The sequence below is a fragment of the Phialemonium atrogriseum genome (genome assembly GCF_030411735.1).
Source record: "Phialemonium atrogriseum strain 8032-3 unplaced genomic scaffold QBC33scaffold_7, whole genome shotgun sequence".
NCBI lineage: Eukaryota > Fungi > Ascomycota > Sordariomycetes > Cephalothecales > Cephalothecaceae > Phialemonium > Phialemonium atrogriseum.
The window spans coordinates 901,424-923,119 of NW_026848144.1; the positions used below are offsets into that span (position 1 = coordinate 901,424).

The window sequence follows — 21,696 nt, forward strand, 5'->3', positions numbered from 1 at the left end:
TCATCCAGTAGCAAACCAAGCCCACCGAATAATAAGCAACTGTGATAGGATGGATGATGTCCCCTTCTATTGCCGATGGGTGTAATCTGGTCTGGCTCACGATCCCAACCTTGCTGTTGCTGGAAACGGCTCGTTGAGGAACCCCGCATGTGGAAGTGTCGCCACTTCTATTGTGAGCCTATGGCAAACGCTGAGCTGTCGGAGGATAGACCTGGGGAAGCGCAGTCTCACGTCCAATCGGGGATCGCGCCGCCTCTGAAATGGTGCACGACCTCAATTGTTGAGTAAGATCATCCTGTTGATTGCTTTAACACTATGGCAAAGTTGTTTCTTGACGGCCCACCGCGGATCTCTTCTTTCGGAAAGGATTGAGAACCGTGTGGTTGGTTGAAGCTCCTCTTCCACAGGTAGTACACCAGCCTCTGCGTTGCCTTGGACACCACTTTCACATAGCCAATGGAAGCCATGATAGCCACTAGTCTCTCTTCATCCAGGTAACGAGAGTTTGAGACACAGGGCGCTGGCAAGACGAGAAAGAGGCCTGGAAAGTAAAGTTCGGACGAAGTGGAAGGACAGTTGTCTGCCTCATGGAGAAACTTGAGCGTACGGAGCAGCATCTCGCCTCTCCCTTTTGGATCAGGCACAAAATTGAGCACCAAGGAGAGACTAATGAGATCGAACTTCTCGGTAGCATCACGAGGCAACGGCCTTTCCATGAAGTCTTGCTGAAGAATGCCTTTCGACTGGCTGTTCAAGTCAATCCTTTCGATATCGAAAAGACCGCTCCTCGAGCAAGCGTTGTCAACGCTGAGAGCCCCGACCTCTAGCAGACGAAGCCGCCTTCCGTCCGGATCCTTGGGGAGGCTGGTAGCTGGATCCAGCCACCCCATCAAGACTCTGGAACTGTCTCCGCCCCGATCCTCCCTCTGGCCTTGGAGACTGGCTTGCTGGTACTTCTCAATGCCGCCCAAGGATTCAATTTCTGCGGCAACAGCAGATACTTCAGCTTCATCGCCCTTTGCAATGGCCTGTTGCCGCCGCTTCTCTAGAAGATGGTGTTTGTTGATGAGCGACTTCGTAGCTTTTCGAGATATCGATTTCGATCGCTGAACTGTAGGGGGTCGGCCTGAAGCCAGACTCAGAGGTTGGCGCTTATTCTTCTTCTTGACGGCCATAGTGACTAGATTCCCACTTGGCTCGCAAGAACACAAGCGAGTTTGACGGCGGACCTGAGAGGGTCCCAAGTTGAGATTTTTGAGTGAAGCCCCAGGCAGATGGTTGGATAAGCTTGACCCACACCCCCGGTGTTCCTATAACAACCTGGAACCTAAACCTAAATCCACAAAATGGAAGAAATCAGACCCGGATTCCGGTGATCCGTGCGCCAAAATTTCCAACCCTAACCACCACAAATCTTGGATCTTGGGAATTTCCAACTCAAGCTCACAGAACAGATATCGACCTTCGAATTCTCTCCTTCGACAGCAGAATTCGTACGAAATGGCCCCGCCAACAACGAAGAAAGGTACTTGAGGCCTTCTCTTGCTTTTAGAACGAAATGTTGCGAGCTATCGTCATCGGCGAATTATTCGCCCAAACGGCGAAGCGATGATGCATCACAAGCAGCAGCAGATTTTGCGAGTTCTGTCTCAGGGCGACTGCTGATGCGTCTCTCTTTATAGGTGGCGCCTCCAAGGCGCCGAAGGGCAACAAGCAGGCGCAAGCCGCTGCGAAGGCTGTCCTCAAGGGTGTAAGTTCCTAAACCGCAATGGGATATCTTGTCCCACAGTTCCCAGATATCTCCAATTGGTGCTGACCTGGTACTGTACAGGTGCACTCCCACAGGCCCCGTAAGGTCCGGACTTCGACCACCTTCCGCCGGCCCAAGACCCTCGAGCTGTCTCGCGCCCCCAAGTACCCCCGCAAGTCGATCCCTCACGCTCCCCGTCTGGATGAGCACAAGATCATCGTCCACCCTCTCAACACCGAGAGCGCGTTGAAGAAGATTGAGGAGAACAACACCCTTGTGTTCATCGTCGACGTCAAGGCCAACAAGGCCCAGATCAAGCAGGCTCTGAAGAAGCTGTATGACATTGACACCGTCAAGATCAACACCCTCATTCGGTATGTTGTTGGCGGTCCTTCCCGAAGACGGCGCAGATTATGGTAGGGAAGCAGGAACTAACTCGTATCCAGGCCCGATGGCTCCAAGAAGGCATACGCCCACCTGACTGCCGATGTTGATGCCATGGACATTGCTGCTACCAAGCTTGGTCTCGTCTAAGTCTTCCACGTCAATTGCGGGTAGCAAGAAGTGGCGGCTCATTGGGAAGGGAAGGGAAAAGAACTGCATTTTCAATCGGCGTCAGATACCTAGGCTTTGGGCTCATGACTCGGCGGCAATGAAAAGAATTGGTCATTCCAACCCTCCCACTGATCCCAATTATGATATGTTCACTCTTTACAATGCGAACTCGTGTGCAGGTACAACATAGAATAGCCTTCCCCAGGCTATAACTTCCATATCCTGCCTTTGTTTACATGCTCTATGTGCTGTATATAGTCGTACACAGCTCCTTGGCTCCATTGGTGCCAATGTAGTAATACACACCGTCAACAGGCCGGTCGGGTCTTCTCATGTAGTTGCTGAGCTTCACCGAAGTTATGAGCCTTGTCGCATACTGCCGAGGTGCCTCATCGTCAACAGGTTGACGTCCAGGAAACGGTCGACGCAGTTTGCCAGGCATCCTTGCTCTCCCTTGTCCAGTTGTCCGTTCTTGACCGATCCCGTCACACACTTCTTCCAGCAGATGTCGGTCAGGGCGTGTGTTTCTGTTGATTGCCAGGCGGGTTAGTTAGTCCTTTTTCAATTCTCCAACATAATTGCCGGCCGCAGATTGCAGAAGGGGCAGCGGGCGGTAGGATGAGTTGGAAGGAGGGAGGTATCGAAGTCTCTTACGGCCTTGAATGCGCGTGCGCTGCTGCTCGTTGGTGATGAATTGGCGCAGTTCCGCCTTGTCCTTGTCATTGAGCCGGTCGAGATCGGCCTGCTCGAGGGATGGGACGTTAGACTCCATTGTTGCTGGAAGGGCTGTAAACAAGAGAGGGTATCTTGTTGCAAAGTAAGAAGTTGCTGTTAGCTCTCGAATTGCAGTGACGGAATATTATTTCTCTGGCTCGGGTGGATCTTTGGACCAATGGGAATCATTCCAGCTCAGCTCCGAACCTCGCTGGCGGTTGGCAATTTATACCTTGACAGCTGTTTCCAGAACAGCACAACCACGTCAGCCTTAACAAATTGATAATGCCGACAGACCTTACACCGGCGCCGTGAGACTCGTTATAATCAATGGACTGGAAGCAATAATAACAAACGGCTCAATTCTACAGCCAATCCCCTCCTCTGGCTCACCCCCCATCCAACACACCCCTCCTCCTGTCTACGAGTTACTCTCCTCCAACAAACCCCCCCCCCTTCTCCAAAGATGGCAACCCCAGACGTCTCCAACCTCACCTCCTCAGCCCAGATCTTCTCCTCGGCCGCTCACACCCTCCCGCAGATCCGCGCCATCCACGGCCAGCTCCGCGCCGAGGCCGACGACCGCGCCGCCCGCCTGCGCGGCCGCGTCGGCGCCTCGTACCGCGACCTGCTTGGCACCGCCGACGCCATCGTCGCCATGCGCGCCGACATGGACGCCGCGCGCGCCGCCCTCGACCGCGCCGGCGCCCGCTGCGGCCGCGCCGCCGTTGCCGCGAAGGTCGGCGCCCTGGCCGGGTTTGTCGTCGTCAACGTCGGGCGGGACGGGGACGCGGACGCGGAGGTGGGCGGCCAGGGCCCCGTCGCGAGGGCGGCGCTGCTGGGGGCGTGTGTGCTGGCGGCGGAGAGGGCGCTCCGGAGGGCGGGGCCTGTGGCGGAGGGCCAGGATCAGAGCCGGGACGGTTACGCGCGGGGGGACAGGCTTGTGATCGCGGCGAAGGTGCTTCTGCTTGGGAGGCTGCTGGCCAAGAGCTTTGGCGAGGGCGTCCCCGATCGGAGACTTGGGGCTGCCGTCGGGGCGGCGAAGAAGAGCATTGGGAGCCTGGGCAGGAGGCTCGTGCGGAGGATTAACAGGGTGCTGCAGGGCGCCGGCGAGCACACCAGCAGAGAGGATGTTCTCAAGGCCTTGGGCGCCTACAGCATTGCGACCAACTCTGGGGCACGAGACGTGCTGTGGCACTTCCTCCGCATGAGAGGCGAGGCAATGGCCCTTACATTCGACATTGAGGAGAATGAGCGATCACGGAGCCCTAAAGATGTCCTCAAGTGTCTGGGACTCTACACGAAAACGCTCCTGGATGTTCAAGCGCTTGTGCCCGCCAAGCTGACGGAGGCGCTCGGGGCGCTCAAGAAGGGTGCTCTGCTTGCCGACGAGTCACTCCGTGCGATCGAAGGCTTGAGGCTCGACATCAACGAGCGATGGTGCGGAGACGAGATCCGATACTTCACGCCTTTCATCCGCCACGATGATCTCGACGGAAAGCAGGCAAGAGAAATGCTGACCCGATGGGCCAAGGAAGGCAGCAGTGTGCTTCTGCAGGGCCTCGAGCAGACGCTGGCCGACATGATGGAGTTCAAGTTGATCGTCGAGATGAGGTCGAGCGTCCTCAGACTGTGGATCTCGGAGGGGGGCAAGGCAAGGGGCTTTGACCCGTCTGTCTTGCTGGACCAGATCCGAGAGGTTGTCAACAAGCACATGCTTCGAGTCTTAGATTCAAAGGTCAGCAAGCTTCGCCTGGTTGGTTCAGAAGTCTCGGCAACTCTGGAGGCTTGGCAGGAGGGCCAGACAGATAAGCACCAAGGATTATGGGACGAGGGTTCCTTCGACATGGATCTTTCCAACGGCGCGGCTCATTTCACCCAGGAGGTTATCTCCCGGTTTTACGGAAGGAACCTCGCGGTTTCCAAGGCTGTGTCAAGTTATAAGTCCTGGTATCAAGTCATCGACGACGTTGGTCAAGTTGTCGACCAGTTGAGACGCCAGAGATGGGACAATGATGTGGACGAGATTGAGGACGAAGAAACAATCGAACACCGCCAACAGATTCTCAGCAAGGACGATCCACAAACCCTCCATGATTACCTCGATGCTTCGTTGATCACGGCCTTCAAGTTGCTAGATGAGCAGTTGACAGCATTGTGGGCTGGCCGTAAAGACAGCCCAAACAAGGGTTCGGTGGCTCTGTATATCGTGCGGATCATCAGAGATTTACGGAGCAAGCTCCCGGACCTGGACGCAGCGAAGGGGTTCGGTCTGGCTGTTGTTCCCGCTCTCCAGGAGGTTATAGCCTCCACGGTTGCGGTGTCACCCCTTGACGAGTTCGCTCTGACGGCATTGGCTCGGAGAGTCGTCGTCGGACGAAGTCTCTGGGAAGGCGAACCAGAATTGCCAACGTCCCCCTCCCCTGGAGCTTTCAGGTTCCTGCGCGATATCTCAATGTCCATGTCAGATGCCGGCATGGATCTCTGGAGCCCGGCAGCTGTTGGCGTGTTGAAGCAACATCTCAGGAAACAGCTGCGCGAGTTGTGGCTCGAAGCCATGGACAGTCACCTTGCGGAATCTAAGAAAGAAAAGGGCGATGCAAAGGCGGACAAGGAAGGTGCGGAGACAGACACGGAGGAGACTGAAGAACCGGACAAGACCGTCACCGATGGGGCAGAATTCGTACCGGAGCAGCGGACGGAGCTTTACATCCAATGGCTGTTTGATATTGCCTACCTTCGGTCCTGCCTTAGCCCGCCATCATCCGCGGCGGGAGATGAGCTCGAAGAACTGGAGGACACTGTTTATGAGCGAGCCGGGCTGGAGGGCGCCGCGGTACGACAACGATTGATCAAGGGCTCACAGGAGTACTGGAAAAGGACTAGTCTATTGTTTGGCCTGTTGACATGATATACCCATACCCACATACCCACGAAGGGCGTGGTCAGAGAAAAAAAGACACCTGCTGTACCTAGAAAAGAACATGGGAATTCGGGTTGACCCAAATCGACGTTACAGCTTGTGACGCTTCTCGCCGGAAGCGATCTTCCTGAACTCCTCCTGCGGCACTCCGCTCATGAACCTGCCCAGCCCAGCAAAGACCTCGGTGACGTTCTGCGAATCCAGTATGTCCCTCTCGGGCTTCCGGATCAGGGCCTTGATGCCCGTCAGGCTGTCGCCTATCAGGTGGCTGCCCAGGCGCTCGTCGATCTCCCGCAGCACCAGGTCGCGGAACTTGTCGTCCTCGCCCTTGGCGCAGTCGAAGATCCGGTTGACGAAGCCCGTGGCGAGCAGCTCGTCAGCGCCGATCCGCTTGCTCATGAGCAGGGCCTCGTTGGCCTTGCTGACGCCCAGGCGCTGGACGAGGGCGCGTGACGCGCCGCCCTCGGCGACCAGGCCGAGGGAGCTGAAGGGCGTCAGCAGGAAGCTGTGCGGCGTGCAGTAGACGAAGTCGGCGAAGGCCGTGAGCGCCGCCGACAGCCCCACCACGGGCCCGTTGAGTCCGACGACGAGGATCTTGGGGTGCGAGTAGAAGGCCTGGGTGATGTTCAGGTTGTAGGCGGCGAAGCTGCGCAGCCAGTGCAGGCGCATTTCGTCGCCCTCTGTGGGGGCGGCGCGGGTGATGCCGACGTCGGCTCCACTGGGGGAGGTGTTAACGGACATACACATAGACGGATAGATATATGGAGATTTGGCTGGATAAGAGAAATAGCTGGACAGATGGCCTGCCTGATGCCCTCACTTACGCTGAGAAATACCGTCCTTTCGCCGTCAGCAATGTGATGTACACCTCGTCGTGGGTCGCAACCTCGCGCATCTTCTGAGACAGCTCATAGTACTGCATTTGAGAGAGGGCGTTGAGCTTTTTGTCATTGTCGATGGTGATGACGGCGACTCGGCCGCGGTACTCGACCTTGATCACTGACGGGTCCATTGCTGGGGATTGACTCAATGTGCATGCAGTAGGAAATGAGCTTTGTGTGTTTCCTGGAGAATTGGAAGGCCGCTCTTGAATCCCACAACCTCAATCCCGCCTCCGTCGACCTCTGTGTAAGTCCCCAGGATTCTTGGCAACTGGTTACCGTTAGCCTGGAAGATGCCTCGGCTCTTTGCCTTTCCCCATCCAACCCCACACTCTCCACCTTACAATAGGTAGTATGTAGCACCAACCCGTACGTACTAGGTACACACTATGCCAAAGGAGCTAAGCTGTCAGAATTGCGCTTTGCGGATTGTCTTCAGCCCGAATCCAGGCCCCCGGCTCTGACCTGACCGTGCCGAGATGTCGGAGCGCAGCCCGAGAAGAATGCGCCGTTCCTCAGGTATCGTCCTACAGAGGCTCCGATGTAACTGATCTTGTATTCTGCAGGATCCTCCGGCGATCGCGGCAGCGGATCCGGCATGACAGGATGACACCCGCAGGGCGTAGTGTGGGGCCGATGAAAAAGACCCTCGGTGAAGGGTTAGGTTGACTTCAAGACGGTCGTCCCCCCGATCCCATTGAGTCCCGATAATTAAACTCTTCCGTGACTTCTTGTGACTTCTTGTGACTTCTTGTGACTTCTTATGTGTTGTCCTTGAGCCGCCTTCTTCCGACGTCCGTCCGCCATCGCCATGACAGAACCGCCCATTCCGTTGCGCTCCGTCGAGGAAAGTTCCTCTGATTCGGGGAGGAGGAGCAACGGGACTCCCGATGAGGGACTCGTTGAAACTCAGGCGTCGAGACACGAGTTCTCTCTGGCTCCTGCTGATGGCGGCAAGGATGCCTGGCTCTTTTTGGCTGCGTGCTTTATTCTCGAGGCCCTCGTATGGGGTAAGTTGAAGGAATATATCTCTTATGGGGCTTACGGGACTTTGCGCTCACATATAATGCCCTCACAGGGTTTCCGTTCGCATTCGGTGTGTTTCAGGATTACTACAGCACTCATGAGCCCTTTGCTGGCTCTAACTCGATCGCTATCATTGGTACTTGCGCCATGGTAAGTCAAAAGCACACCCAGGGGGGAGCGATGAGAAGAGGATATATTGACGTGAGTTTCCAAGGGGATCATGTATCTCGACATTCCAATTACGGTGGCCCTACTACGGCTCTTCCCACGCCAGGGCAGATGGTCGCCCATATTTGGCCTTCTCATCATGTGCACCAGCCTCGCCATGAGCTCCTTCTCCACCACTGTCCCGCACCTCATCATCAGCCAGGGCGTCTTCTACGCCATCGGGGGATCCATCTCCTACAGCCCCTGCATCGTGTACATGGACGAGTGGTTCGTCAAGAAGAAGGGGCTCGCCTACGGCATCATGTGGTCGGGCACCGGCCTGGCGGGATTCATGCTCCCCCTCCTCCTCCAGCATCTGCTCTCGAAGTACGGTTTCCAGACCACTCTCCGCATCTGGGCCGGCCTGGTGTTCGTCCTGACCGCCCCCCTGGCCTTCTTCATCAAGCCGCGCCTGCCCTCCTCGGCGACGACCCACATCAAGCCCTTCAACCTCCGCTTCGTCCTGACGCGCACCTTCGCCCTCCACCAGCTCGCCAACGTCGTCGAAGCCCTGGGCTTCTTCCTCCCGGGCATCTACCTGCCCTCGTACGCGCGCGTCACCCTGGGCGCCTCGCCGTTCCCCTCCGCCCTGACCATCCTCCTCGTCAACGTCGCCTCCGTTTTCGGCTGCGTCGCCATGGGCGGCCTGACCGACCGCTTCCACGTCACCACCTGCCTCCTCGTCTCCTCCGCCGGCGCCACCCTGGGCACCTTCCTGCTGTGGGGCTTCGCCAGCAACCTCCCCGTCCTGTACCTGTTCTGCATCGTCTACGGCCTCTTCGCCGGCGCCTTCACCTCGTCGTGGCCGGGCATCATGCGCGACATCGTCGCCCAGAGCGAGAGCGGGCCCGACTCGGGCCGCGGCGGAGCCATCGACCCGGGCATGGTCTTCGCCGTCCTGGCCGCCGGGAGGGGCGTCGGGAACGTCGCCTCCGGGCCCCTGAGCGAGACCTTGGTCAGGGGGATGCCGTGGAAGGGCAGCGCCGCCGGCGGATACGGGAGCGGGTTCGGTACCCTGATCGTCTTTACCGGAGTTACGGCCATGATTGGCGGAGGGAGCTTCTTTTGCAAAAGGGTTGGTTGGATCTGATCCTTGCTGTGTGAGGAGGGAGGGGGGGGTGGCTGGCGAGAGATTGGAGTTCAAAATCAGGCCAGTTAGAGAAAATATTTCAGCCCCGAGGCTTACACTTGTTGGGTTTTCTATAGTGTGTCTATATATAATACAGGGCACCACATCTTCGAAGAGTAGTTTGGCAGTTGCCTCCTTTTTCCGGGACGGATGTCCTGAAGCCTGTGATTTCCCCCCACGCCCTATCTTTATAAAGGCATGATTCCCAACCGTCTTAGAGCAAGAAAGACTCGATTAAGCAAGCCTCCTTCATCGTGAAAGGTCAGAAGTATCTCTCTGCAACACGGGCCTCTCATCCCACCCGTTTCCCTCCACATCTTCATCAGATCCGTCCTCACTCTCCTCGCTCTCGTCATCCTCATCATCGGCCTGGCTGTAGATAAAGAACTGCACAAAGATGGCCATGTCCAGCAACAGGGTCCCTGCGCTCCCAGCCAGCCAGGAGAGGTTCACCAGCATGTACCGGCCGTAGATCGTGCTCGCCTCGCCGGGCAGGCACTTGGTCCCCGGGCCCCCGGCGCGGCACCGGGGCTCGAAGGCGAAGATGGACAGCACGTAGGTCAGGTTGCCGAGGCAGGCGAACAGGAAGAACAGCATGCTGACGCCCTCGGTCGACTTGCGCCGCCAGTTGAGCAGCAGCTGCGGCAGCCGCGACCCGAGGTACAGCACCGCGCACAGCCACCCAAACACCTGGCCCCAGACGTTGAAGGCCAGGGTGCCGTCGTCGTCGCCGCCCGGGCTCGGCGGCACCTCCTCGCCGGGCAGCGGGGAACCCCGGCTCAGGAACCAGCCGCCGACGCCGGCGCCGCACACCATGAGCACCGCTAGGGTGTTGAAGGCCGCCGTCTGTAGGCCCGTCGGCGGCGGCGGGGACGGCTCGGGGGCGTCGCTGACGAGTGGGACGGCGGGCGAGAGATGCGACAGGTTGGACGACCAGTCGGGCGCTTGGTGGTGGGGGTGCTCATGGCTGCTGCTGCTGCTAGTAGTCGTCGGCGCCAGGGGAACCGCACTGGCCGACAGCAGACCGGTCCGTTCGTCGGGATCACCTAGCCTACGTGTCCTAAGCTTCGCCGGCGGCGGCGCGACCTCGTCCCGCCACGTGAAGCCGCGGTAGTAGAAGCACTGGGACAGCAGGACGATGTCGGCGATGGTGTAGTAGATGGCCAGGATGACCATGGTGGGGAGAACCCCCTGCAGGACGGCGCCGAGGATGTTGAAGACGTCCCCCAACAGCCAGACGATGAGGAACTGGAGGGAGAGGCCGTCGGCGCTGCCGCGGCGGAAGTTCTCCACTATTTGCGGCGAGAAGACCACCACCCAGCATGCGATTGAGATGGAGCCGCAGATGCCCGAGATTGCCTCGACATCGAGGTTCAGCGGCGCCGTAGGAGGCGCCATTTGTTGGAGGGATGATGGGCTTTTTTTTTTGGTTTTGTTTGCCTTCTCCCTGCGCTACAAGAGTCAACCTGATAGCGTAGTTGCCAGCTGTGGAGTTGTAGAAGTGAGGTTACCTAATACGGTGGCAAATATGGCTCTCAAACAGCGACTTCTCCAGTCTCCCTCAACTGTCGTCTGCTACAACCATCATCTAAGGATATCTAAAGTAAATAGTGTAAATGGTTGGTTAGACCTTACAAATCAAATCAAAAAAAGGGGTGGGCGGGGTTTAAAGAGTCAACGTGAGCAAAGAGGGAGTGGAAGAAGAGAAAACACTCAGCCCAAGACTCAAAAGCGTTGAGTTGGCTTTACTATATCAGTCAAATACGTAGTCTCCTCATGTCGGAATCCTGGCCCCTTGGCGTATGATGTGCCATCTTATTTACAGGAGCTATGCCATTATCTGCGATACTCGGCAGTGAACCAACTGCTTGTTAGCATAATTACGAATCGACATGTCTACCCAGCCCGTCTATTCCTTGAACCCGCCCATTTCCTTCAAAGCACCAGCCAAGCGCCTGTAGTCTCTTAACAACTCGAGCACCTCACCTATCCTCAAATCAGCAGGATTCTGCAACTCCATAAACCTCTTGATGGGAGGATTGATCCTGGGCGGCTCCTTTGGCGGGAGGGCTGGGGCAATGTCCGGGAATGCCTATGAACCTGGTCAGACACTGCAGAATTCTCGAGCGAGGAAAGCACACTTACTTTAGCCAGATCACCGCCCTCAGCGACCCCCTTCAGAGCACTATCCCTCACTGTCGGCGCAGCGGGCGTCGATGTAGTCCGACCAAACCCGCGGAAACTGCCAATGCCTGTCAGCCTGGCCATTGGGTTGAACGAGTTCCCCAGATTGCGCATGGAATCGATAAGTGCCGGGTTTGAGCCGGGAGGGGCGGGCGTCGAGGACGCCGCATTCGCCTTCTCCCTTGCCGCGTCGGCAAAGTTTACTCTCTTTGATGAGCTGCTCGCACTCCGACTACTATCGGCGCTGGTATCGCGAGAAGTCTTTCGGCCGCCGATGAGATGCAGCATTTTGTCCTCCCGAGACAACGTCTGACGATGGCTCTCGCCGTCTTCCGGAACGTGGCTGGAACTAGTACCACTGATGGAGCCATCATCTGGAGGCGGCGTGCCGATGAGTTTCCTCGCATCGTCCAAGGTCTTTGGTACAATAACAACCTCCCCGCCAGGGCTAAGACCCGCCGGAGACTCACGGAGCTTTCCAAGGAGGAATTTGTAGCTATCTCCCAGGCTGTTCCCGATGGTCTTCAAGCCCTGGTCGGCAGTGTTGAAGACGGCATCACTCGCAGCTCCAAGTGCCTGTGCAGGTGTGTTCACCAGGTCGCTCAGCCGGCGGTTACGCAGCTGCACCGCGGCACGGAGGCCGGTGGAGGACGGACTCGGCTTCAGAGCTGTCTCGGGAAGGCTTTGAGCGGGGGTGGAGAGCCCCGGAGAGTAGGCAGGAGGGAACGTCTCTGCCTTCAGCATCTCAGATCCGCCGGGAGATTTCGAGGGCCCGGAAGGAGCCTCGTCCGCGCGTAGGGTTGACAGATCTACAGTCTCGAGGAAGCTGATCGTGGCCTCGAGACTTGTCAAGCAGTATGCTGCCTCTCCCACAAGCTTTTGTTCCCACCTGAATCTCTGGATGAAATGTAGGTCACTGATTGCGTTAAGGTTTTCGGGTGGTAGGGTTATCAATGTGTAGATGAGCATCGGCATCAGTTCGTCTGCCGACGAGGAGGGATGGAAATGCGAAAGCGTGTCGATGATGCACTTGTGGGCTGCCTTTAAGCGATTCAACTTTCCAAGCGGATACCTCGACTGATTCATGAGCACTAGCTCTCTCCTCGCCGGTTCGAGCCATTTCCGAACCTCCTCTTGCCGCTCAGCAACTGCCTCCACCGTGGGTGCAGACTCGCCCAAGTCCACACCGAGGTCAGCGGGACCGATCCCAACGACATCCAGGGCAGCAGTCTTGGACCGAAGTTTGTCATCCTGGGCCTCGTCCTGCGTTGTGTGATGGCGGTATATGCGATCGTAAATGCCCTCACATAATCTGCGCTCCACAGCTTCTTCCAGCAGGCCTCGTTTTTGTTCCAGAGCTCTCCTGGCTCTTTTACGGCTCTCGAGTTCCTCAGCCGTTAGCATCTGTTGCTCCGAATCCCTCCTGGGTAGCTGGGCCTTGGGCTTCTCCTTGCTGCCAAGAGACGTGGCTTTTGCGCGCAGCAGGCTGGCGGTAGAGGCCCTTGGAGAGCTCGACTGCGGCGGCGAGCGCTCCCTCCTTTGCCGAGTGGCGAGGGTGTTGGTGTGGGTTTGGATATGAGTGGCAGCAAGCTCGTAGAACTCTTGGAAGCGGCGGGAGAGGCTCTCAATATTCGGGGGAGTGGAATGAACCTTGGCAGCCAGGGAGTCGATGAAGCTATCCGTCAGGCCTATCAGCTCAATGGGGAGGTCGTCGAGGTCGACAGAGGCGCGCGGTGGTTCAGGAGCATCATCGGCGTCGGCGCTTTCAAAGAGATCGGGAGTCTCGGGCTCATTGGAACTGTTCCCGGAGGTCCTTCTCTGAACCCCAAGGGCCGCCGGGGTAGCTCCATCCTCAACTGTACGGGCCTTCTTGGGCAGAGTTACGCCGGCAGTGAGCGAGTTTTCCGACTCTCGTCTAGCAGGTGGTCTCGTCGGCCGGGGACTTGCATTCTTCGAGGGGGAGGTTGGGGCCATGAAGATACTGGTCGGACTGCCAACTGTGTCAGCAACCTTTTGCCCGTTTTCTCAAGTTACAACTAAGTGTAACGTATAACATAGAGAGAGGTGATGGTTCGTCCGAAGTGAGCTTTAAGTTGGCATATGAAACGCTTATAAGGTTGAAACCACACGGGGTGAGGAACGAAATAGTAGGTAGGTACCTGGTAAAGTGGGCCGAGACGCAATGAATATGTTTATTGTTCCGTCTGGAATAGTGTCTCTAGGTAGGCTATCGGAGAAGAGGAAAAGGAGGGGAAGCTAGAGTGAGGAGCTGCAGGTGCTGGAAGGCGAATCAAGCATGATGAAGCTCAAGCTCACTGCGATTGTTACTATGAAGAAGGTAATTACCCAGAATAGCTGACGTGCTGTGACCACATCGCGATGACCCAATGCCCCCAGGACTTTGCGACCCTGTTGGCCAGAAGCCGGACGGCTACAGGTGCCACAATTAGGTGCAGCTACTCGTACTATGGATGCTAATGCTACCTACCTATGCGTAGGCACGGATCCGGACTACTGGCCCCATACCAGGCACTGGTAAGCGGCAACCAAGGCAGCAAAGGTACCTTTACTGTGTGTTGCCACTGGCTACACGGTAAATATTTGGAGAACCTGGCAGGCCATATAGTGCAATTTGGTAACATTTCTCACTGTATAGCTACGGACTTCCCAGCTGATGCTGAACGGATGACGAGTCACATGCACAGGCCGTGTCACAAACCTGGCACGTGGGGACTCGACATCCCCACTGTTGGTCAACTGAACAACACTGAAGCTAAGCCCCGGTCCCGCACTGGTCCATATCAGGCCGGCGATAAGCTGTTGAGTGTTGAGGCAACACTCACCCTCTTGGTTCCATTCACACCCTCCCTTTCCTACGCCTTCTTCTGACTCTTCACATCCGTTAACCATACGCGATCGTCCAGTACTTTTACGAAACAATCCTTTCCTTTTTATCATACCACATCCCATGTCTTCGAGACGGAAGAAGGCAAACGCCAGTTGCGCCTCTGCTGGCAGAGTCACGGCCCAACTTCTGTTGTCCCTCCTCGCCGTGTCACCTATACGAGCCTATGCAGCAGCGAACAACAACGAAGCAAACCTGCAGGTCGTTCTCCCCATAGGATCCCCCTCACTAACACCTCTCGTACCGGAACCCCCAAGTCCTGCAGAACATACCTTCGTAAGTGGCAACTCCTTTACCCCGAATCTGTAGGTGGCGTTGCTCACACGGGAATGCTTAGACCCTGCGGCACATCTACCACCACGGAACATATCAACACCCAGGACTCCACAGGAAACATGACATAACTTCCCGGGACGCTCGAGTATGGCTCGCTGCGGAGGACGGGTACAAGGAGCAGAGCGTTCCGCCGTTGAAGGCGAAGAGCAATGCTATGAAAATAGAGCGGCTGGTCGACCGGAGGCCGAGCGTGGTTGATCCCATGGTTGCTTTGGCCCGCGAAAGAGGATATGTCTCTGCTCTGGCACCCGGTGCGTGGTCCATGGATGACGTCCCCGGGCCCAACGTCACGGACAAGGATACCGTTCTCAGTCTCGCCTGGATGGCGGCAAACGCATACGTTCAGGGGCCGGGCCTGGCCGACTGGGAGGAGGTTGGTGAGCCATTCAATAGGAGCGCCGACTTTGGGTGGGAGACCGATGGTCTGCGTGGACACGTCTGGGCCGACGAGACGAACTCGACGATCGTTATCGGGTTGAAAGGGACCTCGCCGGCCGTCTTTGACGGAGACGGCACGACCACCAACGACAAAGTCAACGATAACCTGTTCTTCAGCTGCTGCTGTGCCCAGCAGGGACCGTGGACATGGCATCAAGTATGCGACTGCGCCACCGGAACCTACTCTTGCAACAACACTTGCGTGGCCAAGGCCTTGCGGGAGGAGAACCGGTACTACCAAGCTTCCAGAGAACTGTACGCGAACGTGACCGAGCTGTACCCCAATTCAAATGTCTGGGTGACAGGCCATTCCCTGGGGGGAGCCGTCTCCTCCATGCTCGGGCTCACCTACGGGTTACCGGTAGTCACTTTCCAGGCTGTTCCGGAGGCGTTGCCCGCGGCTCGGCTCGGGTTGCCTGTCCCACCTGGGTCTGATCCTACGGCCCCGCAGACCCGGCAGTACACAGGGACTTTCCATTTCGGACATACCGCCGACCCGGTCTACATTGGGACGTGCAACGGGGCAACGGCCAGCTGCTCATTTGGCGGGTATGCCTTCGAGTCGGCCTGTCACACCGGTCGTGAGTGCGTTTATGACGTCGTTGCAGACAAGGGCTGGCGTGTTGGTATTGGCACACATAAGATTCGGTCCGTCATCCGTGACGTCCTGATGGCGTACGACACGGTTCCCGAGTGCAAGTTTACCCCCGAATGCAGGGACTGTGCGAATTGGAAGATGTACGAGAGCAATGGTACCGAGTCTACCACAACCTCGCAGTCGACAAGCACAACAATGACTCGTACCCGGACCGAAACTTGCAAGACACCGGGTTGGTGGGGTTGCCTCGACGAATCGACGACCACCACTGGCGACGTCACAGAAACCACGACCAGCAGCTCTTCTACCTCGACCTGCAAGACCCCCGGCTGGTTTGGCTGCAAAGACAAAACCACAACAACGGAGATCACGACAAGCACAACGAGCACGACAAGCACGACAAGCACGGCGGCAACTTCTCCCACAGACTCGATTCCCACGGCAACGACGACTTGCGAAACCCCTGGAAGGTTCTGGGGCTGTTACGATGAAACCACGACCAAGGTCACATCTACGGGGACGCCACATCCCATCACCTCCCCGCCAACAATGCCTACGTCCGCCCCTGCTCACCCGACCACAGAACCAACGGAGACGCCTCCGAAGACGGAACGCTGCGTGCACCGAAACTGGTTCGGATTTTGTAAGGAGTGGGATGTCGATGGGCTGGAGGAGGGGAATGATGAGATATAACGGGAAACAAGAGCAAACAAGAACATTATGATTTCTTCCAGTCTAGCCTAGCACTCTTTTTCTTTCTCCTTTTTTTTTGGGTCATGGGTGTTATTGGGGGAGTTCAGGTTTACATACAGGAGCATCGAGGCGCATGTCCGTTCTGGGCCTGACCAAGCATGCAGATTGTTGGAATACATATCAGAGGCACTGGCAGTCAGGGGGGAGTTTCAGCACTCACTTGAAGAGGACGAGTGAGGCGCTCGAGGCCACAGAGGTTGGGTTACTTGGGCTGTTATTATACAGAGGGAGTTGTGTAAAACTGCGCCTAGATGCGAGTTTGAATATGATTTTCCAAACACCGTCGAGCTCATCCCATGCCCCTGGTAGATCTACGATGCATGGAAACTTCACCCCGGTAAGGCAGGTTAGGTACCTTAGCCGCCGAATTCCTTGCCGTTGTGACTTTAGGCCTAGCTGGGTTATTTAGGTACCTATTATTAGTGTAGCAGAAGTGATTGCCCCGTGCCCCGCTGTACGCTGGTCAGCTCGTCTCAAGCAAGCAAGCTTGTATTTTAAATCTTAGTTGGCTGTCGGGCCCTGAAGATGGGGAAATAGTTCCCCATTCGGGCCTTGGCGAGTCTCGCGCCAATTCTGCTTTTCCCCATGTCCTGGCGTCGCTCGCACTCGAGGTCCTGAGCAGCGTCTCCGGCCTGGGGAGCGGTCAAGATGGATTCCCCACGACCAGAAATAGACCTTGAGAAGGAGCTTACCTGCTCTGTAAGTCGCCTCGAGGAGCTGCAAAGGAGGTGCAAGGAGTTTGCACCGTCCAAGATAGCCTACCTATGTCTGGGGTGCCCAGCCCGAACCTGAGCTAACAACTCGACAGATCTGCACCGAACTGCTCTACCAGCCTCTCACCCTCCTCGACTGCTTGCACACCTTTTGCGGCGCCTGTCTCAAGGAGTGGTTTAGCTGGCAGGCAACCGCCGCCGAGAATGCGCCCACGCCGCCGGCGCCGGGGTCGCCTATCTTTACCTGTCCGTCATGCCGTGCCTCGGTAAGGGACACGAGGCACAACGCCACCGTCGCTACGCTGCTGGACATGTTCCTCGCCGCCAACCCTCACAAGTCAAAGTCAGCCGAGGAGAAGGCCGAGATGAACAACAAGTACAAGCGTGGCGACCGGGTCCTGCGCCGACTCAACATCCCCGAGAAGACGCCCGAGCAGCGACGGTTGGACGAAGCGGAGAGGGTCCTTATCGAGGAGGTGCGGCAGATGAGCCTGAGAGAAGCTATTGCCGAGTCGTCATCTCGGCGCTCGACGCCACCAAGACGAAGCGAGAGCAGGTCCCGGGACGGCGGGTCGAGGCCCAGCCGAGAGCCCAGCAGAGAACCGCAGAGGGGGACTAGGGCGAGAGACGCTCGGGAGAGGGCGAGGAGACAGGCTGCGGATGAAGAGACGAGACGCCGCGCAGAACAGACGGCTGCCATGCGACAGTCGGAGGGACGACCGAGAGATGAGGGTCGACCGCGCAGAAGTGGATCGAGGCAGAGATCGGCGGCAGAGCTGTCCGAGGCGAGCAGGCGGCACATCGAGCACCAACCGTCGCTGAGGTCGCTCATAAGCTCATCGGACATAGGCTCCATGGATATTGAACGGGAGATTGAGGAGTTCGCCCGGCAGATCCAGGAGGAAGGCTTACTCGAAGGGTTGGATCTCGACAACCTGGACTTGAATAACAACGATGAACTGAGCCGGAAGATTACTGAAGCTTACAGAAGAAGGCAACGGCAACGGTCGAGGACCGAAGCTGCGCGGAGGAGCAATGCCAGCGGGGACTCCCCTCACTCTGACCCGGCGACGGCGGAGAATCAGACCCGCCCAGCTGATTCATCCCGAGCATCGTCCCGACCAACGAGCAGGCAGAGGCCACAATCCAGGTCGCTGAGCACAACCCGACAGGCGGACGACCGGAGCAGACCGCCACTATCTTCTGCCGCAGCCCATCTCGAAGTTGAAGAACCGATCAGGAGACATCGACGGCGGACTACTAGTGGCGGGAGGAGTGCCACCGTCCCAGTCCCCATTGCAGAGCCCGACGCGAGACCCGCAGCTCGCTCCCAGACCGACCTTACCCTGCAACCCCACGAGTCGGATATGCCTCTGGGTCGGCCAAGCATCGGCGGCGAGGTTAGAAGCTCGAGTACTCCGATGATTGGCACATCAACCCAAGCTGCCTCGGGACCAGCGAATGCTCGGAACCTGCCCTTCAACGCTCGGGCGAATAATGCCGGCCTGGGGATCATACAGCTACCTCACAGTGACACCCCGCCAGAACAGGGTAGCAGTCAGGGCAAGAGATTCCGCCGACCGGCAGATTTAATGCTCGGGCCTGCCGGACCGAATTTCGCTGCGTCGGGGGGACAATCGAGTCCCAGTCTCAGCTCGCCATCCCTTGCCTCGCCAGGTCACCAGAGGACTGCTTCTCAACTATACCCGGAGCCTCTCATAACATGTCAGCGGTGCCGGAAGCAACACATCGAATACGAGTTGCACTATAACTGCTCCATCTGCCACGGTGGAGACTGGAATATCTGCCTGGACTGTTACCGCCGAGGGAAGGGCTGTCAACATTGGTTCGGATTCGGTTACGCCGCGTGGTCAAAGTGGGAGAAGGTCCGCGGGGACGCTGACGGCAAGCTCCCGGAGCCACACGTACTCACCGCCAACAGATACATGCCGCCGAAGGTAACCTCAGGGGCGGCAGACGGCCGTCAGACCCTGACAACGCAAAACCCATCAGAGCGCCTGCAGAGCGGGACCTTCTGTTCTCGCTGCTCAGCTTGGACAAACGAGTGCTTCTGGCGCTGCGGCATCTGCAACGAGGGGGACTGGGGGTTCTGCACCGACTGCGTGAACCAAGGCCGCTGCTGCACCCACCCGCTCCTCCCGCTGGCCTACAGCCCCCCGCCGCGGCGAGCGGCCGCGCCGCTCTCCTCCCCGACGACCTCGAGCCCCCGCTCGCCGGGGGGCAGCCCCCGCCCACCCGCGGCAGCAGCAGCAGCAGCAGCCGCCGACGCCGTCCCAGCCACCGGCGTCTTCCGACCCCTAGCCTTCACCGCGCGCTGCGACGTCTGCCAGCACGCGATCCCGCCCGCCCGGCCGCGCTTCCACTGCTACTCGTGCGGCGGCAGCGGCGGCGGCTACAACGTCTGCCAGGCTTGCTACGGGGGTCTCGTGGCGGGCGGGGCCGTCAGCGCCGAGAACGGCCCCGCCGGGTGGCGGCGGTGCCCGCACCAGGGAGCGCACCGGATGGCCGTCGTGACCGGCGTCCTCGCCGAGTCCTCCGCCGAGGGCGGCGGCGGCGGCGGCGGCGGCGGGGACGGAGGCGGGCAGTGGTGGAGGTGCGTCGTCCGCGACTGCGTCGGGGGCCGGAAGCTCCAGCAGCTCGAGCAGCAGCAACAGCAGCAACAGCGGCGCGACCCTGCGTCCGCGTCCGCCACTGCCTTGTTGCAGACCTGGTACTGGTTCGAGGGGGAGCAGAGGCGAGAGCGGCTGGTCAGCAGGGACGTGGCGGCGGTGGTGGATCCCGGGGAAGGGGCAGCAGCAGGGGCAGGGGCGGACGGGTTCCCGCCCGACGGCGGCGGCGGGATGAGGGCGGTCGCGAGGTGGGGTTGGTACCCGGCCGCCGGGGCCGAGGACGAGCTCCTGTTCCCCCGGGGCGCCGAGATCCGCGAGATCGACGACGTCAACGGGGAGTGGTTCCACGGCGTGTACATGGGTGCCAAGGGCCTATTTCCGGCTCCCTATGTGCAGATTCTGGACGGCCAGGATGGTTGATTGACGAATGAAATTGGGTCACGGGGTTGTTTCGGGCTATTTGACGTGGATGACTTGACGTAGCGTTTTTTGAGGTTGATCTATATATACATATACATAATATCTTGGATGGAGAACAGTTGTCTGAATTATGGATAGTCTCACGAGAATCGAAATATGACTTCAGCACCACTAGTAACAGGCATCCTAATTATTTTTCGCCCTTGGCCTGTTTTCAGGGGTTCTTCTTTCCCCCGCCTCGACATTGTAATTTACAAGATCTATCTGCTACCACTCCTACTGGTTGCTCCACTCGGGCTTCTTCTTCTCCGCAAAGGCCTTCATGCCGATCTTCTGATCCCGGCTCCCAAACAGGGCGTGGAAGACACGCCTCTCATACTCGACGCCGTCCCTCAGGGGCAGATCCTGGCTCCTGTTGACGACGTCCTTGCAGGCCTGGACGGCGACCTTGCTGTAGCTGGCGATCGTCTCGGCGGTCGACAGAGCGGCGTCCATGAGGGCCTCGTGGGAGGGGAAGGCGCGGGCGGCGACCCCCCAGCTGGCGGCCTCGGCGCCGGAGAAGCTGCGGCCCGTGAGGATGAGCTCCATGGCGCGCGACTTGCCGACGGCGCGGGTCAGGCGCTGGCTGCCGCCGGCGCCGGGGATGGTGCCGAGGCGGATCTCGGGCTGGCCGAAGTTGGCCGTCTCGGTGCAGTACAGGATGTCGGCCATGAGGGCGAGCTCGCAGCCGCCGCCGAGCGCGTGGCCCGAGACGGCGGCGATGATCGGCTTCTTGACCTCCGAGGTCAGGCGCGACCAGCTCTCGATGAAGGAGTTCGTGTAGGCCTCGGAGAAGGTCAGCGGCGCCATCTCCTTGATGTCGGCGCCCGCGGCGAAGGCGCGCTCTGAGCCCGTGAGCACGATAGCCGAGACGGTTGGCGACGAGTTCAGCGCCGAGAGGGCGTCGTTGAGCTCGTTGATCAGGGGGGTGCACAGGGCGTTGAGGGCCTTGGGCCGGTTGAGGGTCACTTTTGATGGGGGTTAGGGGGCCGACGGTCAGACTGCTTTCTCATTTGTCTCGTTTCTTACACCGAGAATGGTCCTCCCCTTACCTTGTGCCACGCCTGGCTTGGGCTCCGACACCTGGATGAACTCATACTGCTTGCTGGGAGCGGCAGAATATGGTCGAGCCAGTCGAGGCAGTGAAGCCGCTTGTAGCCGGGAAGCTATGGGCCGCAGGCTTCTGAATGTCGAGTTCATATTGGCGTCTGAGTAGGGCAGAAGGCGCGGAGATGTAAACGGGGTATGTATGGAAAAGGGTGCAGGACGGCAAATCCAAGTTTCTTAAGATATTCACTTCATGAGTTCAAGTGCGGCTTAAGAGTTCAGATGAAGCTGCTCCCCTCCCTTGTAGGTTGGGGGCTTAAGCCAGCTACGACCGCGATGAGCCGAGGATAATGTCATCCACTCAACTTGCGCCACAGATTCACTCGACGCCAGGGGTTAAATTAGAAACGGAGTGGCTTGGAATTTAAGTGGAGCTTAAGACTCCCTT

At 58.2% G+C, this 21,696-nt stretch overlaps 11 protein-coding genes across 11 annotated transcripts; 5 read left to right on the forward strand and 6 right to left on the reverse strand.

Moving 5' to 3' along the window:
* Positions 1-20: 20 nt before the first annotated feature.
* Positions 21-1,253, reverse strand: QBC33DRAFT_351197 (putative methyltransferase-domain-containing protein). Its single transcript, XM_060423833.1, has one exon. The coding sequence runs from the start codon at positions 1,173-1,175 to the stop codon at positions 291-293; it is 885 nt and encodes a 294-aa protein (XP_060285523.1). The 5' UTR covers positions 1,176-1,253; the 3' UTR covers positions 21-290.
* A 158-nt stretch (positions 1,254-1,411) lies between these two features.
* Positions 1,412-2,636, forward strand: QBC33DRAFT_532947 (60s ribosomal protein l25). Its single transcript, XM_060427428.1, has 4 exons — positions 1,412-1,525; positions 1,683-1,750; positions 1,832-2,124; positions 2,197-2,636. The coding sequence occupies exons 1-4, from the start codon at positions 1,501-1,503 to the stop codon at positions 2,282-2,284; spliced, it is 474 nt and encodes a 157-aa protein (XP_060285524.1). The 5' UTR covers positions 1,412-1,500; the 3' UTR covers positions 2,285-2,636.
* On the reverse strand, positions 2,350-3,123 carry QBC33DRAFT_532950 (mitochondrial import inner membrane translocase subunit tim8). The gene is made up of 2 exons (XM_060427429.1): positions 2,960-3,123; positions 2,350-2,832 (listed from the first exon to the last, which is right to left on the reverse strand). Exons 1-2 carry the CDS (start codon positions 3,075-3,077, stop codon positions 2,663-2,665), a joined length of 288 nt encoding a protein of 95 aa, XP_060285525.1. The 5' UTR covers positions 3,078-3,123; the 3' UTR covers positions 2,350-2,662.
* A 362-nt stretch (positions 3,124-3,485) lies between these two features.
* QBC33DRAFT_577072 (putative sphingolipid c9-methyltransferase) lies at positions 3,486-5,930 on the forward strand (the record flags this gene model as incomplete). The annotated part of the gene is made up of 1 exon (XM_060430961.1): positions 3,486-5,930. The coding sequence occupies one exon, from the start codon at positions 3,486-3,488 to the stop codon at positions 5,928-5,930; it is 2,445 nt and encodes an 814-aa protein (XP_060285526.1).
* A 51-nt stretch (positions 5,931-5,981) lies between these two features.
* QBC33DRAFT_351346 (enoyl-CoA hydratase/isomerase) lies at positions 5,982-7,069 on the reverse strand. The gene is made up of 2 exons (XM_060423837.1): positions 6,767-7,069; positions 5,982-6,660 (listed from the first exon to the last, which is right to left on the reverse strand). The coding sequence occupies exons 1-2, from the start codon at positions 6,952-6,954 to the stop codon at positions 6,033-6,035; spliced, it is 816 nt and encodes a 271-aa protein (XP_060285527.1). The 5' UTR covers positions 6,955-7,069; the 3' UTR covers positions 5,982-6,032.
* Positions 7,070-7,529: 460 nt separating this feature from the next.
* QBC33DRAFT_351293 (MFS general substrate transporter) lies at positions 7,530-9,290 on the forward strand. The gene is made up of 3 exons (XM_060423835.1): positions 7,530-7,833; positions 7,902-7,999; positions 8,064-9,290. The coding sequence occupies exons 1-3, from the start codon at positions 7,635-7,637 to the stop codon at positions 9,144-9,146; spliced, it is 1,380 nt and encodes a 459-aa protein (XP_060285528.1). The 5' UTR covers positions 7,530-7,634; the 3' UTR covers positions 9,147-9,290.
* A 7-nt stretch (positions 9,291-9,297) lies between these two features.
* QBC33DRAFT_351309 (PQ loop repeat-domain-containing protein) lies at positions 9,298-10,909 on the reverse strand. Its single transcript, XM_060423836.1, has 3 exons — positions 10,697-10,909; positions 10,076-10,637; positions 9,298-9,910 (listed from the first exon to the last, which is right to left on the reverse strand). The coding sequence occupies exons 2-3, from the start codon at positions 10,581-10,583 to the stop codon at positions 9,435-9,437; spliced, it is 984 nt and encodes a 327-aa protein (XP_060285529.1). The 5' UTR covers positions 10,584-10,637; positions 10,697-10,909; the 3' UTR covers positions 9,298-9,434.
* QBC33DRAFT_532960 (uncharacterized protein) lies at positions 10,847-13,792 on the reverse strand. The gene is made up of 3 exons (XM_060427430.1): positions 13,529-13,792; positions 11,331-13,359; positions 10,847-11,277 (listed from the first exon to the last, which is right to left on the reverse strand). Exons 2-3 carry the CDS (start codon positions 13,341-13,343, stop codon positions 11,095-11,097), a joined length of 2,196 nt encoding a protein of 731 aa, XP_060285530.1. The 5' UTR covers positions 13,344-13,359; positions 13,529-13,792; the 3' UTR covers positions 10,847-11,094.
* Positions 13,793-14,337: 545 nt separating this feature from the next.
* QBC33DRAFT_557362 (autophagy protein atg15) lies at positions 14,338-16,339 on the forward strand (the record flags this gene model as incomplete). The annotated part of the gene is made up of 2 exons (XM_060429798.1): positions 14,338-14,550; positions 14,612-16,339. 2 exons carry the CDS (start codon positions 14,338-14,340, stop codon positions 16,337-16,339), a joined length of 1,941 nt encoding a protein of 646 aa, XP_060285531.1.
* A 354-nt stretch (positions 16,340-16,693) lies between these two features.
* QBC33DRAFT_605798 (uncharacterized protein) lies at positions 16,694-20,305 on the forward strand. The gene is made up of 2 exons (XM_060432287.1): positions 16,694-17,098; positions 17,208-20,305. The coding sequence occupies exons 1-2, from the start codon at positions 17,048-17,050 to the stop codon at positions 20,160-20,162; spliced, it is 3,006 nt and encodes a 1,001-aa protein (XP_060285532.1). The 5' UTR covers positions 16,694-17,047; the 3' UTR covers positions 20,163-20,305.
* Positions 20,224-21,556, reverse strand: QBC33DRAFT_532966 (putative enoyl hydratase). The gene is made up of 2 exons (XM_060427431.1): positions 21,254-21,556; positions 20,224-21,169 (listed from the first exon to the last, which is right to left on the reverse strand). Exons 1-2 carry the CDS (start codon positions 21,399-21,401, stop codon positions 20,439-20,441), a joined length of 879 nt encoding a protein of 292 aa, XP_060285533.1. The 5' UTR covers positions 21,402-21,556; the 3' UTR covers positions 20,224-20,438.
* Positions 21,557-21,696: the final 140 nt, after the last annotated feature.